Raw genomic sequence first — 13,667 nt, 5'->3', positions numbered from 1 at the left:
AGGCGGGGCCTTAATAGCAGAGTGGCTCTCTCTTTCTCTCAGGAAACCTCTGACGTCAGCGGCGAGGGAGGCGGGCCGAAGCAGCCATTCGCAGTTTGGCGCGCTTTCGAGCAACTCCAGAAGGGTCCGTGGCGGCGGGATATTGGGGGGGGGGGGGTTGCGGGTTAGATGGTGGCCGCAAAGGGTAAGAGGTGGCTAAGTAGGGCGCTTCGCGGAGGGAAATAGAAACGTGCTGGGATTCCAGGAATCCTGTGCTCTCTTGCCAGGAAGTACAGTGGGACCTCTTTTGGGGGGGGGGGGGCGGAGGGGACGCGGAAAGCTCCTACCAAGTCAGACTGGTAGCTCAACGTAGTCTACGCTGACTGGCAGCAGCTGTGCAAGATTTGCAACAGGACTCTTTTCCAGGCGTACTTGCAGGCGCCAAGGTTAGAACCTGGGAGGTTTTTCATGAAAAACGCTGTGGCCCTGCATAGGATTGTGTTGCAAGCCCAGCCCTACAAGGTTCTGGAGCCTCCTGCCCCCCAACACTGAGTCTCTAAAATGCCACTTTCTCGTCTCCTGAGATGTTAGCCGGGACTTGCAATGAAGTCATATACATGTGTGTGCAGAATGGCATATGTTTTTTTGTTGGAAGCCGCCCAGAGTGGCTGGGGAAGCCCAGCCAGATGGGCGGGGTACAAATAATAAATTATTATTAAATTATATTATTATTGTTTTAAGTACTTGGGCAATTGTGCAACAAGTACAGAGTATGAAAGAGACAGATGCTCCATGGTGCACTGGTGGATATGCAGCCTCGCCCTGTGTCTCTAATATCTTGGAATTACTGTAGTTTGTCCTTGATTACAGAAACAGGAAGCAGCACAGAAGCTGAGGGGCATATGGGAGGGGTGTGTGTGTGTGTGTATAGAGGGAGTGTTCAGAGATGCCAACTCCCCCCACCAGCAGTCTTGAAGAGATAGAATCCAGAATTCTACCACTTTAAGCAGCATATTGTAGGCCCAGTATTAAGGCTGAAGCTACAGTTGCTCTTTTTTTGGCCAAGGTCGTGGAGCTTTTTTGGCAAAATTGCAAGAAACATGCTGTTTTTGAGCTATTTTTATGGATAATCGGCAAAAACAACATTGCTGCCATACGTCCGGATTTCCTCAGACATTTTTGCTGATTTCTGCCCGGACACTACTGCCAGCTGTAGTATTCCAGATATGTCCTGACCTACGCCAATCTTAGTTGAAGCTGGTTGTGTAGAATGCTGCACTGGTACACAAGCTGCATAGCTCATCTGCTTTGCATGCAGAAGATCAATCCCTGGCATCCCCACATAATGCTCCTTTCCTGAAGCCCCAGAGGGCCACTGCCAGTCAAGGTACTGAGCTAGTTAAACTAATGGTCTGGCCTGGTAGGAGGAATCTAGCAATGCTTCTATCTTTTGAGAGCCTGCATAGCATAGCAGTTAGAGGGTTGGGCTTGGACCTGGGAGACCAGGGTTCACATTTCCACTCAATCATGAAGCTCAGTGTGTGACCTTGGGCCAGTCATGGTCTCTCAGCCTAATTTAACCTCAAAGTGTTGTGAGGATAAAAAGGGAAGAGGGGGGAAAGGAAGTTGCAGCACCTTGAGCTCCTTGGAGGAGCAGCGGGATGCAAATGTAATAAATAATGATAATAATAATAAGGTGGTTTGGAATGCCTTGTAGGCATTTGGTGTAATCTTTGATAGATTCTACTCTTGGCTGGGTTCCTGGGATAACTTCAGATGCACACATAATGGGAGAGGGCCATCTTTACCGTCCTCCACAGGGCCTCCCTTGTGCTCGTGTAATGTTTTATTTCAACTGTGTTGACAATGTCCTTTTTGCCCGCCTTTGTAGAAATGCTAGTTTATATATAGTCAGGGTTAAGGTGATTCAGAATACTGTTTTATGGGTTTCTTTTTCATTTCAGGAGATGGCTGGGGAGAGCCAAGAAGCCGCCAAAACGAAGTTTCCATTTCCTTATGTGCCATACCCCATTCAAGAAGAATTCATGGCTAAACTTTATCAGGTCTTGGAGACTGGGAAGATTGGTATATTTGAAAGCCCAACTGGCACAGTAATTCTCTCTTTATTTTTTAATAATATTTGAAGTGCTGACATTTCCTCATCTTTCTGCTACCTAGGCCTCAAGGTGGCTGTGGGAGCTTCATGTGGCTGGAGAAGGAATGCCTTGCAACATGGAGGAAAGGCTCTCAGGACTTGGTTGCAGCCAGGGAGTGGGGTGCTGTGGAAGGAGGGGAGGGAACGGGAGAAATAGTGTGGTTTGCTGCTTAGGAACATAAGGAGCTGTCTCACAGCAAGACAGACCATTAGCCCACTTTGCTTGGTGTCGTCTACACTGACTGGCAGCAGCTGTTTCTCCTGGTCCTACCTGGAAATACTGGGGATTAAGCCTAGTGTGCAAAGCACATGCTCTACCACTGAGCTACAGCCCTTCCCCAAAGTGCTGTAGCAACCCAGAATGCTTGGCTTTGTGGGTTGCAGCAATAATCTGTCGTTGTGAATAGACAACAAACAGGTATTGGCTTGTTGGGAACTGTAAATAATGTCTGGGCTTTTGTATTCTAAATTTAAATGCAGCTGCCTAGATTCTTGAATAAGTGGTACTAAGACAACAGCAGCAACTCTGAATTTTATTTTTAGGGGAAATCTTTGAGTCTCATTTGTGGAGCCCTCTCGTGGCTCCGAGACTTTGAAGAGAAAAAGAGACAGGAAGAGGCCCGCCTGCTTGCAAACGGAAGTAATGGAAAGAGTGCAAAAGAGCAGCCTGAGAAGGGAAGCCAGGCATCGGCCGGAGAGCCCGACTGGATCACCCAGTTTGTGCAGAAGAAAGAAGAACGGGAAATGGTCCACAGGCTGAAGGTAATGCTGCTTATTAATTAGAGCAAATCCTGTCTAGGTGGCGAATTCAGAGATGTAACTGTAAAAGAATAATGAGAACATTAAAAAATAATCAAGAGATAGCAAAAGCCTTGCTGGATCACGCCAAAGGCTCTTCTCGTCCAGCATCTTGTTCTCACAGTGCTAAACAGATGCCTATGGCAGATGCCTGAAAGCAGGACCAGAGCGCAACAGCAACTCCCCGCACCTGTGATTCCCAACAACTGGTATTCAGAGACATACTGCCTCCAACAGTGGAGGTGGGCACAGTCAGCAGACAGTGGATGTAGGAGTCATTTTTCAACTTGTAGCTTCAGTTCTTCTCTTTGAGCCATGTACATTTAGCATCACGCTTAAATCTTTTGCATGTGCCATCTCTTTAAAGAACCCAGAAATACTAGTTCAATATAGAATAATAATTTGTAACTCCAAGCCAGAAAGAGAATGGTGTCCAAACCATAAGGAAAATACTTAATTGAAACGTTTAAAACTCATGGCCTATGGCTGCAGTCCCACATAGAGCCAATAGCTGGAAAATTATCTCCACAGGAGTATAAGATGGCAGCCCTTCCACCTCAAATACCATTAAACTGTGGTGGTATTGCAACACCGCAAGAACAAAAAAAGTTGTAAATATTTAATAGAGAACTAAATAAGTATTTGCTCACAAGTCTCACTTTACTCAAAAGTTCTCTTAGAAAATGCTACTCAAGCTATTTAAAAAAGAGAGAGATTCTGGTTAGTAACATCTTATTGAAATGTACCAGGTGCTACATTTCCTTGTTAAATATGACAGTATCTATAGTGTTTTGTACTACTGCATAACCATCTTTATTCTGCCTGCCCATTGAGTACAAGGTGAATTAGAAATGGGAGAAACATATAAAGTGAAAGATTCTTCTGGGATATTTTCTCACGAGCCTCTGCCACCTGTGTGAAAACTGGGTTACAGCTACTGTTTTAAAACCTTATGCACCAGGTGGTCTAGAAACATATATAATCTAGGAAAGACTGAAGTGGGGAGGCTCTAACATGCTTGGGATTCACAGTGGGTACTGTTTTCGTTCCAGGACTTGAGTTTCACAGACTGTTGTTTCAATTTTTAGGAGGAGCAGGTCAGGAGGAAGAAGCGAGAAGAACGTCTGGAGCAAATTCGCCACAACGCGCAGCTGAAATACACTTCTAAAAGAAAGGTGAGAGGACTCAGATACCAAAGGCCTATCCTTCGGTTGCCAACAGCACAATCCCAACCATGTTTAATTGCAGCTTTGTTGATAAGTTGTGGTTCCCGGAATGCTGAGAGTTCCATGGTTCGTGTATTGAACGCTAACTAAGTATTGGTGGGGAGAAAATGATGAAAAACTGAGCCAGGGGAGTAGAATAAAATGACTGGCACCCTAAAGAGGAATACTCTGCACTTGTTGAAGGCGCCACTTGTTATTCTTTATAAGGCTGCTGTATTGAGTGGTTGGGTTCCCCCCATTTGCTTTGATTGCTCTTGTTATTGACACAGTAGCTGCCTACTGCTTGTGTTCTCTGAGAAATTTCAGGGAGTACAAATTGCATTTTTCTCTGGTTTCTGGGGGTTTAACACTAAGCTCCTTAAACACTAAGGGTTTGGAGGCTACTCTCTCAAGCCTTTCCTTATAGGACAGTGAGCTAATTGACTTGGAGGGGCTGACAGTTCTATTATGCTTATTTCAGAGGATGGAGGAGGAAGAGGCAGAGCAGCTACTCCAGCTCAGTAAGGACATGTTGTCTCACCCGGATGAGTTGGGTACTTTGGAGCCGTTGGATCAGAGTGAGGAAGATCTGATCCTTGCAGAGTACGAGAGCGATGAGGAGAAGAAAGTGGGAAGTAGGTAAGAACGGCAATAAGATGGCAAGATAAAGGGGCAGCAGAAGCAGGCTACTTGAGAGCCAGTGTGGTGTAGTGGTTAAGAGCGGTGGACTTGTAATCTGGTGAACTGGGTTCGCGTCTCTGCTCCTCCACATGCAGCTGCTGGGTGACCTTGGGCCAGTCACACTTCTCTGAAGTCTCTCAGCCCCACTCACCTCACAGAGTGTTGGTTGTGGGGGAGGAAGGGAAAGGAGAATGTGAGCCGCTTTGAGACTCCTTCAGGGAGTGATAAAGTTGGATATCAAATCCAAACTCTTCTTCTCTTCTACTTGGTCCTACGATCGCATACTAGACCTAGTGGTCACCAAGAAGAAGGAAGCAGCAAATCACAAGCAGCGAAGGCCCCATTTGCTCTTCTCATGAAGATGGCAGCTGCCTCTTGGTGGAGAAGTGCAACTTGGGTTTAAGGGTTGGATTTGCCAGAATAATCCTCCTCTCATGCTGTGGATTGTCTTTTATGGTGTATCTTGAAAAGCATTTCACTCATTGTAAAAGAAAATATTTCATAGGAAGTCTCTCCCCTCCCCCCGTGTTATGCAAAGTCATCAGAAAAAAATGAGGGGAAACATATGTCCTCCCCACTCCATTTGCCCTCTTTTGCGCCTTCACATTGCCAAATAAGAATGTGCTGTCTCTCTGTCGTATGTGGACAGAGACCTGCTTAAAGACGGGGAGAGACGGTGTCATACATGCTTTGGATTATGACACAAATGTTTCAGAGGGGCTACAGGAAAGAGAGACACCATTGTGCTTTCACCCCTTAGGTTATGTGAAGAAGATGATGATGAAGATATAGAGGAGGAGCATGTAACTAAGGTAAGGCTTCAAGGGGCATCTGGTTCCTGCTCCAGCAGCTGTCCTTCAAATCTGTAGGTGGGAAGGTTCATGACAAATTGGCAAGAATTCCTCCAGCTTCTAAGGCTCAAATTAGATAACTGCACACAGACATACACACATAATACAGTTAAAATCCAATGAGAATCCCGTCTGACTCTCCTACCCTCAGTCCAGACACTATCTCAGTTGCTGAAGTCTATCCCAAGTGGAAGAGTTTTGCCTATTTTTCAAATGATGTTCACATCTGGCTTTAGTGAGCCCAGGGTCAGGCTGATGCTGTTGCATACAAAATGTTTCCCTTCCGGCTGTTTGGTCCCTTCTGAGATGCATGGGCCCAAGCAGTTGCCTGAGAGCAGACTCTGGGCCAGAGTGAGCCCCCTAGGAGCCAAAGTTTTGTATTTGTTGGGCAGGCCTTGCGGATGCCTCTGTCCTACTGCAGAAGCAAGGGGAAGAGAGCACAAATCCTGCATTTCTATTGCATCTAAACTGGACCTGTATGAATTGGTTCCCGGTTGTGTTTCTCTTCTGTTTCTCTTCCTCAGATTTACTACTGCAGCCGAACGCATTCGCAGCTGGCTCAGTTTGTGCATGAGGTTCAGAAGAGCCCTTTCGGCAAGGAGACACGACTAGTCTCCTTGGGGTCTAGGCAGGTGCGTAGCCCTCTGCTTTTCCTTGGGCAAGCTGGGTTGCTAATGAAATTTCCCTATGGGTGGAACTAGACAATGCTGACCACTGGGTTGCCATCAAAGTTAGCTAGCTGTTTTTCCAGTTCCTCCTCCCCTTCCCAGGTCCATCCAGGTGTTCAGCCACATGTGTGAGGGCTGTGCACAGTGCCCCTGCCCCAACCATCAGTCTGCGTACTGTCCCTGGCCCTCCATTCCTGAAGGGAGGTTCTAATCACATTCAGCCTAAGGCACTTGAAAGCTTTATGGTGATTGCCCACCCCACTTTGTTTGAAGAGAGGCTTCAAAATGGGCTGAAAATGTGAAGGTCAGGGACGAGGGTGAGGGGCACAGCCCACACGTGGTATGTGCCCTCTCCGTCTATTTGCTGAATTCTTTAATACAGTGGTACCTCGGGTTAAGAACTTAATTCGTTCTGGAGGTCCATTCTTAACCTGAAACTGTTCTTAACCTGAAGCACCACTTTAGCTTATGGGGACTCCCGCTGCTGCTGCGCTGCCACCGTGTGATTTATGTTCTCATCCTGAAGCAAAGTTCTTAACCCGAGGTACTATTTCTGGGTTAGCGGAGTCTGTAACCTGAAGCGTATGTAACCCGAGGTACCACTGTGGAGCTGTTGAGTAAGGGTATGGAGTATCCTTCTTGCCTTGCACGAACTCCCCCGCCCCCAATCAGTCAATAAAATGGGGCAAGGGAATGCTTGGCGTGATGATGCTATGTCACGTGTCTCCCTTTCTAAATGTTTATGGGGAGAAGAGGAGGAACTGAATGTATTGTCATTGCTGGAAACACCCTGTGATCCTCATCGTGTCTATTCTTAGAACTCCCTAGCATGGAAATAGTTTCCTGGTGGCACTTGGGAGCAGTTGAAACAGTGCTTTAAAAATATAGATATATATATAGATAGATATATAGGTATTGAAATGCCGCAAGGTTAGGAATTGCTGCATCCACCCCCCCCCCCCCCGTTTGTTGTACAGTGGTGCCTCGCAAGACGAAATTAATCTGTTCCGCGAGTCTCTTCGTCTTGTGGTTTTTTCGTCTTGCGAAGCACGGCTATTAGCGACTTAGCGGTGCTTAGCGGCTTAGCGTCTATTAACGGCTTAGCGGCTTTAAGAAAAAGGAAACAAACTCGCAAGAACTCACAAGACGTTTCGTCTTGCAAAGCAAGCCCATAGGGAAATTCGTCTTGCGGAACGACTCAAAAAACGGAAAACTCTTTCGTCTAGCGAGTTTTTCGTCTTGCGAGGCATTCGTCTTGCGGGGCACCACTGTATTTTTAGAACTCACCCTGATTTTTGTGACTGTATTCTCTGTTTTTTTTTTTTTTTTTTAAAGATTGTTATTAATTTTGCATTTTAAATGGTCATAACCCACCCTGGGACCTTAGACTGAAGGGCGGGTGGAAATGATAATTATTTAATTAAAATGTTCAAGATGCAAACCAGAAAAATCATCTTTAGAAATACAAATTCTGAGTAAGAAATTGGATACTGAGCAGCATGACACCCTTGTGATATTACAAATACTGAATATTACAAATACTGGATTTGTGTGTCTGCAATGCTTATGGCACTTCATACCACAGAAACGGTAATCACAAATAGTTTTCCATTCCAAAGATTCTGAGGTGCTGGAGGGGGAAACATTTAAATATGGTTTATTCATTTTTTACCTATACATACATACAAAAAAGTATATAACTTTATAGGGCGGCAGTCAGTGCTAGTCCAATTCTGAGCTTGAAGTTGATGGGCATAACTAATTTAGTTTCATTAATTTCAGTAGATCTTGGTTGAATACAACCCATACATTATAAATCAGTTATTCTTGTAATCCTATTACTTTTATTTCATTATTTATAAGTAATTATTCTAACCTGCTGCCTTATAGATTAGTAATAAAGTCTTTCAATGTTTTTTATATTTCGTCTCAACCGCAAGAAAAACTCAAACAATTCGCCTCTCATAATTCTGCTCCGTGTATGTTGTGAATGTCTCTCTCTCTCTCTCTCTCTCTCTCTCTCTCTCTCTCTCTGTTTTTGTAACTGGTTTCTGCTTTTTCCTGCCTTACCTGTCTCAGAACCTCTGTGTGAATGAGGAAGTGAGGCACCTGGGAGCCGTCCAGCTCATCAACGACCGTTGTATGGAGATGCAGAAGAATAAACATGGTAGGAAAGTGTCACATGCTGGGAACAATGACTTAAATGGCGCCTAGTGTATTTCAATAAAACAATGAACAGGGTGGTGATACAGTGACTACGGCAATCGACACAAGTTAATGTCACAAAGGCAGCTATCTGTAAACAAACAATAAACGTCGATAAAAATTGCAAAAGTAGTTTCTTTCCGAAATAGGTTTTATCTTTTTTTAATGTATTTTTATTAAAGATTTTCTTGATTTACAAAAGTATGTGTAATGTCTCTCTCTCATATTTTTTCCATGTAACATTTTTACAAATCAGTTTCATTTGTTGAGACATTAGGAAGAAAAGGGGGAAAGAGGTGGAGGTGGGAAAGGTGAGTGGGGTTGGGTGATGATGTTTCTATTTTACTTAATATATGTAGGGTTTTGTGTCAGCATTGCTTGTGCAGGTTCTTTGCTGTTCACTTGTGTTCCTTTGGTGGTGAGAGAGGTTAGGGTTGGCCTAGGGTGTGGTTGTTCATTTGTGGTTGGCTGTGGTGGTCTTTGTTTTTGTGTGTGAGTGGGGTGTTTTGGATCAGGTTAGCCATATTGATTTGTATGCTGTTGGTGGATTTTTGTCATTGACTTTTTGGGCTGTGTGTGTGATAAAGGGGAACCATACCAGGGTGAAGGCGTCTTCTATTTGTCCCTGTGTCAGTTTCAGTTTATTGGTTAATTTTTTCTAGTAAGGCTGTTTCCCATACTATTTGGTACCATTGGTCCATGCTTACTCCTGACAGGTCTCTCCAGTGTCTGGCTATGATGTTTCTGGCTGCTGAAAGTAGGTGGGTTATAAGTTCTTTGTGGTTTAAGTGGGCATTATTGTCTTGGAAGATGTTTAGTAAGGCCAATTCTGGGGTGATTTCTAATCCTTTCTTGGTTATTTTACATATTTCTTGTATGGTTGTTGTCCAGAATAGTTGGATTTTGGGACACTCCCACCACATGTGGAGGTTTGTGCCTGAAATAGGTTTTATCTTAAACAATTGCAAACATAGTAAATAAAAAGTTCGCTTGTATTATATAAGTGGTTCAGTGCTCATTTCTTCTCTTTCCAAAATAGATCTTATCTTGAACAATTATAAACACAGTAATAGAGCCCACTTGTGATATACCAGTGATTCAGTGCTCCAACATCACTAAAGACCTTAATCATCGAGCTTTGTAGTAAATAAAATACAAGAGAAGAAAGCATGTACGGTAAATGACTTAAAGCAGGGGTATATCTGTCCCCATCTGCATATTCCCATTGGGAGGAGCATAGAAAGAGGATGATGTCCTTCAGTTAGTTAAAATGACTTGCCATTTTTATGGACATTTATTGTTTGTTCACAGATAGTTGCCTTGGTGGTATTATATAGTGCAATTCAATGGCAGGCTCTACCATCATCAGTAAAGTGGGGCCTGCAGTAAAATGTTGCAGTGGGGAGTGCTCCTGTTCAGGGTTCCAGCCAGCCATGTCCCCAGAGCACTTTTATCTCTGCTCACCAGCAGCTTGCAGCCCCTGGAGGATTACCCTCAAGGGGAATCGGCCCTCTAGAGAAAAAAGGTTGCCCACCTTTGTTGTAGGAAGGGCCCCTTGCACTGCTTTCACTCCCGTTAATATGAATGCCTCTTTCCACTTGGCTCTCACAGCTCTTCTTTCTGACCTTTTTTGCTTCCAGAGAAGAGTAGTGCAACAGAGGAGGCAGAGGGGAAGAAAAGGCGAGTGAGCCGAACAGTTTGCCCATTTTACTCCTATGAGCCCATGCAGCTCCTTCGGGATGAAGTTCTGGTTGAGGTGAAAGATATCGAGCAGCTGGTGACTCTGGGGAAGGGAATGAAGGCCTGCCCGTATTATGGAAGCCGATATGCTATCCCAGCTGCTCAGGTGAGCCCCACAAAAAGGCAAACCAGCCGCTTTCCTTTAACCTCAAATTCTTCAGCTGTTGAGCAAGGCAGGTGAAAACCATGGTGCTGCATTTGTGTGTGTCTCAAACACTGGGCTATAAATAAAGTAGGCAAAAGCAGATTTAGAGCCAAGTACACAAACCTGGACTTCACGTTTGCTAATTGTTAGAATTACCTAAATAGTTTACCTCTCCTAGTACCATCAGTTGCCTTAATTGGCTGTGTAAAAGACCTAGTCCTGTTGGGAGATAGATAAATTACAGAAATTGCCTCCACCCATTCGCTGCTGATTAATTAAAGTGCTTTCTGTCGGTGGAGGGGACGCTGTTGGATTCGGCCCAGATCAGATCAACCAAAAGTGATTTAATTGCCTGGCAGCAGAAACCTGGTAGTGCCTGCCTTTCGAACTGTTGCCCTGTTGGAGCAGCGGTAGCCATTGTAGTGCCCTTCAGATGCTGTAGACTGCAGCGCCCATCATTCCTGACTGTTGACTTTGCTAGCTGGGGATGATGGAGGTTGTAGTACGTGATACCTGGAGGGCACCCTGTTGCCTAACTCTACTATGGAGGAAAAGGGCTCCGTTTCTTGCCTCCTGCCTTTTATGCCTCTCCCAGGACCTTTTTGCCTGCTATGCACTGGCAACCTTGGGTTTGCCACTGAAAGTAAACTCAGTGGGGACTAGAAAGTAGTCCATGTTTGCAAATGCATCTTGTCCCTACTTCCTGTTCACACTTAATTTTTTGTGTGTGTTTTGGGAATGCATTTGCACCATGTGTGGTGGACCTTACTTACCTTTAGTCCCATAAATGTGACAAATCGCCCTTGTAACCCAAGCCTGTGTCCCTCCTTCAGCTGGTGGTGTTGCCATATCAAATGCTTCTGCATGGAGCTACTAGAAGTGCGTCTGGGATCAAGCTGAAGGATCAGGTGGTGATCATTGACGAAGCCCACAATCTGATAGATACCCTCACCTGCATCTACAGTGCCCAGGTTAGCGGTTCTCAGGTGAGCCAGACCTCAGAGCCCCTGCTCTGCTGCTTGTTTGTTGGTCTTCCACCATAGAGTTCACATTTCCACAGTGGTGGGTTTTTCTTTTAAGCTGCCTTCAATGCCAACATTTTATTTCTATTATAGCTGTGCTGTGCCCATTCCCAGCTGTTGCAGTACATGGAGCGCTACAGGTAAAGCTATTTACAACTCGAGTTGACATGTTTGAGCACAGTGTGAAACTAGGGTTTTTTGCTATTTACATGACTGCCAATCTATAAAATTAATCAGGCGGCTTACAAAGTAGAAACAAGCATTATAAGTGGCTCAGTTTGGACATTATGCTAAAACCAAACCATGGCTTTGCACCAATGAGCAAACATGTAGGCTCTTGGACGTAAGATGGCAGCCACAGCCCTCTTCCCTGGGACCTGCTGCTGCTGTACTATGCAAGACTAAGCCATGGTTTGGCTTACTGTTCTACCCAATTCAGAACTTATGGTTTGTCTCACTCCAGACAAACCACGAACAGTAACTAAAGGTTTGTTCTTGGTTTACTGCTCTTGGTTTGTCTGGAGTGAGACAAACCACAGTCTTAGGTTTGGATGTGGCACCAGGCCAAACCATGGCTTCGCCTCGGATAGCGTGGCAGCAGTAGAACAACAGGGTAGAGCACTGCAGTGCATGTTTTCTCACACGTGCTCAGCCATGTTTTAAAAATTCAATTGTGGGGAAATGCAAAAACAAGCATAAAGCACAGCACAAAACTTTCCTTCTAGCAGAGATAGTGTAAAACAATTTAAAACTATATTCTCCCTTTGCATGATGAAGAAAGGAGGGGGAGCATGCAAGTCCCAAGATGTGGTTGCTCATCCATGAAACAGCAATACGTGGTTTGCTGTTACAGTAAGATGCCAGTCATAGTTGTCTGTCTATACGTGGCAGTGTTTATTCACCACCAAGGGCTTCATTGTCTCCACCAGGGGCATAATTCTAAACCCCAACGTAGCTCTGTTGTGTCAGGAGCACTGCCTGTTTGCATTGAGACACCGTTTTATTTCTGTAATAGGAAGCGCTTGAAAGCAAAGAACCTGATGTACATTAAGCAGATTCTGTTTCTGCTGGAGAAGTTTGTGGCTGTTCTTGGAGGTAAGAGAGAATGTGGGTTTGTTGGTTTCCACTCTGGTGGGAACAGGTTCCTGCTACTTTCCTCAAAGGCATCAAGCCAAACCAGACTTTGAGAGACAGTGTTTGTCTCAAGGGAGGTGAAGCTGATCCCTCATTATATGGGCTCCCATTGCTCTGGGAGCCTCTGAATTTTCTTGTGTGTGAATATGCAAGAGCAATGGATCCCAGAAAAATTTAGGAGAGCCTGAACAGTCCCAGTTGCCTGTACTGACCTTGTTTCTCCCCTTTCCCCAACCCAGTCCTCCTTCGGTCACCTCTGTTTTCCACTTCTGCCTCAACCTTTTCTCGGTTGCCATTTTTGTTCATTATAACAGGAAACTATGCAGCTAAATGAAGGTTTTTTTAAGAGGTGCATAAAGAGGAATCTGCTTATTGCACGTGGGTTTCCCCCCGCCCCCAGGTGTCTGCTCGTGCTTTGGCTATACGCCATATAATTAAGTCAACTTCCTGTATTTACCGAACTTGCTACCAGCTTAATGTAATCAAATTCCAAATTGCTTGTTGAATTATTTTTTTAAAGCATGTACAAATGCAATAAGCCCTTTAATGAGAAGCAAATTGGAATCTGTGTTTAGGGGGGGATACAGCCGTGAATGCACAGCACTGGAACGAAACGTTTCCTTCTAGGTGGCAGCCTTGGAGAGTGACAGAACTTCAGAATTGCGTGGCCTCTTAGACATCATCTACTTCTGCGTGTAGGGGTCTGCAGCTATAGCATCCTTGACAAGTGGTTGGCCATCCCCTGCAATGGAGAGCCCATCATCCCACCTCAAGGCAGTCTATTCCACTGTCAAATAGCTTAGTTCTTAGTGCCTTCTCAAGTTTGGCTGAAATCTGCTTCCTTTCCATTTCCACCTATGAGTCCTTCTGGAGCAACAGAGGGCAAGTCTCATCTGCAGTTATTTGAAGGCTCTCATGTCTCCCTTTAGTATCTTAACCACATTTTTCACCTGTTCACTCATATGGACGTGGTTTCCTGATCCCTCACCTGATAGCTCACTTCTGGACATATTCCAGTTTTAAAAAATAAACAGAAATCATATGTTGAACCCGGAAGTAGACATGGTACTCCAGGTACCAGTTT

The 13,667-nt window shown here is 44.8% G+C and overlaps 1 protein-coding gene across 1 annotated transcript in view; it reads left to right on the top strand.

The window, feature by feature from the left end:
* Window positions 1-1,387: 1,387 nt before the first annotated feature.
* Window positions 1,388-13,667, top strand: part of DDX11 (DEAD/H-box helicase 11) — a 28,172-nt gene continuing 15,892 nt past the window's right edge. The window contains exons 1-11 of the mRNA XM_080971993.1: window positions 1,388-2,090; window positions 2,678-2,896; window positions 4,021-4,107; window positions 4,619-4,776; window positions 5,579-5,630; window positions 6,194-6,301; window positions 8,417-8,504; window positions 10,183-10,388; window positions 11,261-11,413; window positions 11,543-11,589; window positions 12,465-12,619. Coding sequence (XP_080828119.1) covers window positions 1,767-2,090; window positions 2,678-2,896; window positions 4,021-4,107; window positions 4,619-4,776; window positions 5,579-5,630; window positions 6,194-6,301; window positions 8,417-8,504; window positions 10,183-10,388; window positions 11,261-11,413; window positions 11,543-11,589; window positions 12,465-12,619 — 1,597 coding nt within the window. The 5' untranslated portion in view covers window positions 1,388-1,766. The remainder of the gene's footprint in view (window positions 2,091-2,677; window positions 2,897-4,020; window positions 4,108-4,618; window positions 4,777-5,578; window positions 5,631-6,193; window positions 6,302-8,416; window positions 8,505-10,182; window positions 10,389-11,260; window positions 11,414-11,542; window positions 11,590-12,464; window positions 12,620-13,667) is intronic.

Source organism: Podarcis pityusensis (assembly GCF_964106645.2).
Source record: "Podarcis pityusensis genome assembly, chromosome: 10".
NCBI lineage: Eukaryota > Metazoa > Chordata > Lepidosauria > Squamata > Lacertidae > Podarcis > Podarcis pityusensis.
Note: the sequence above shows the minus strand (reverse complement) of the source record. Positions and strands in the feature narration are given on the sequence as shown.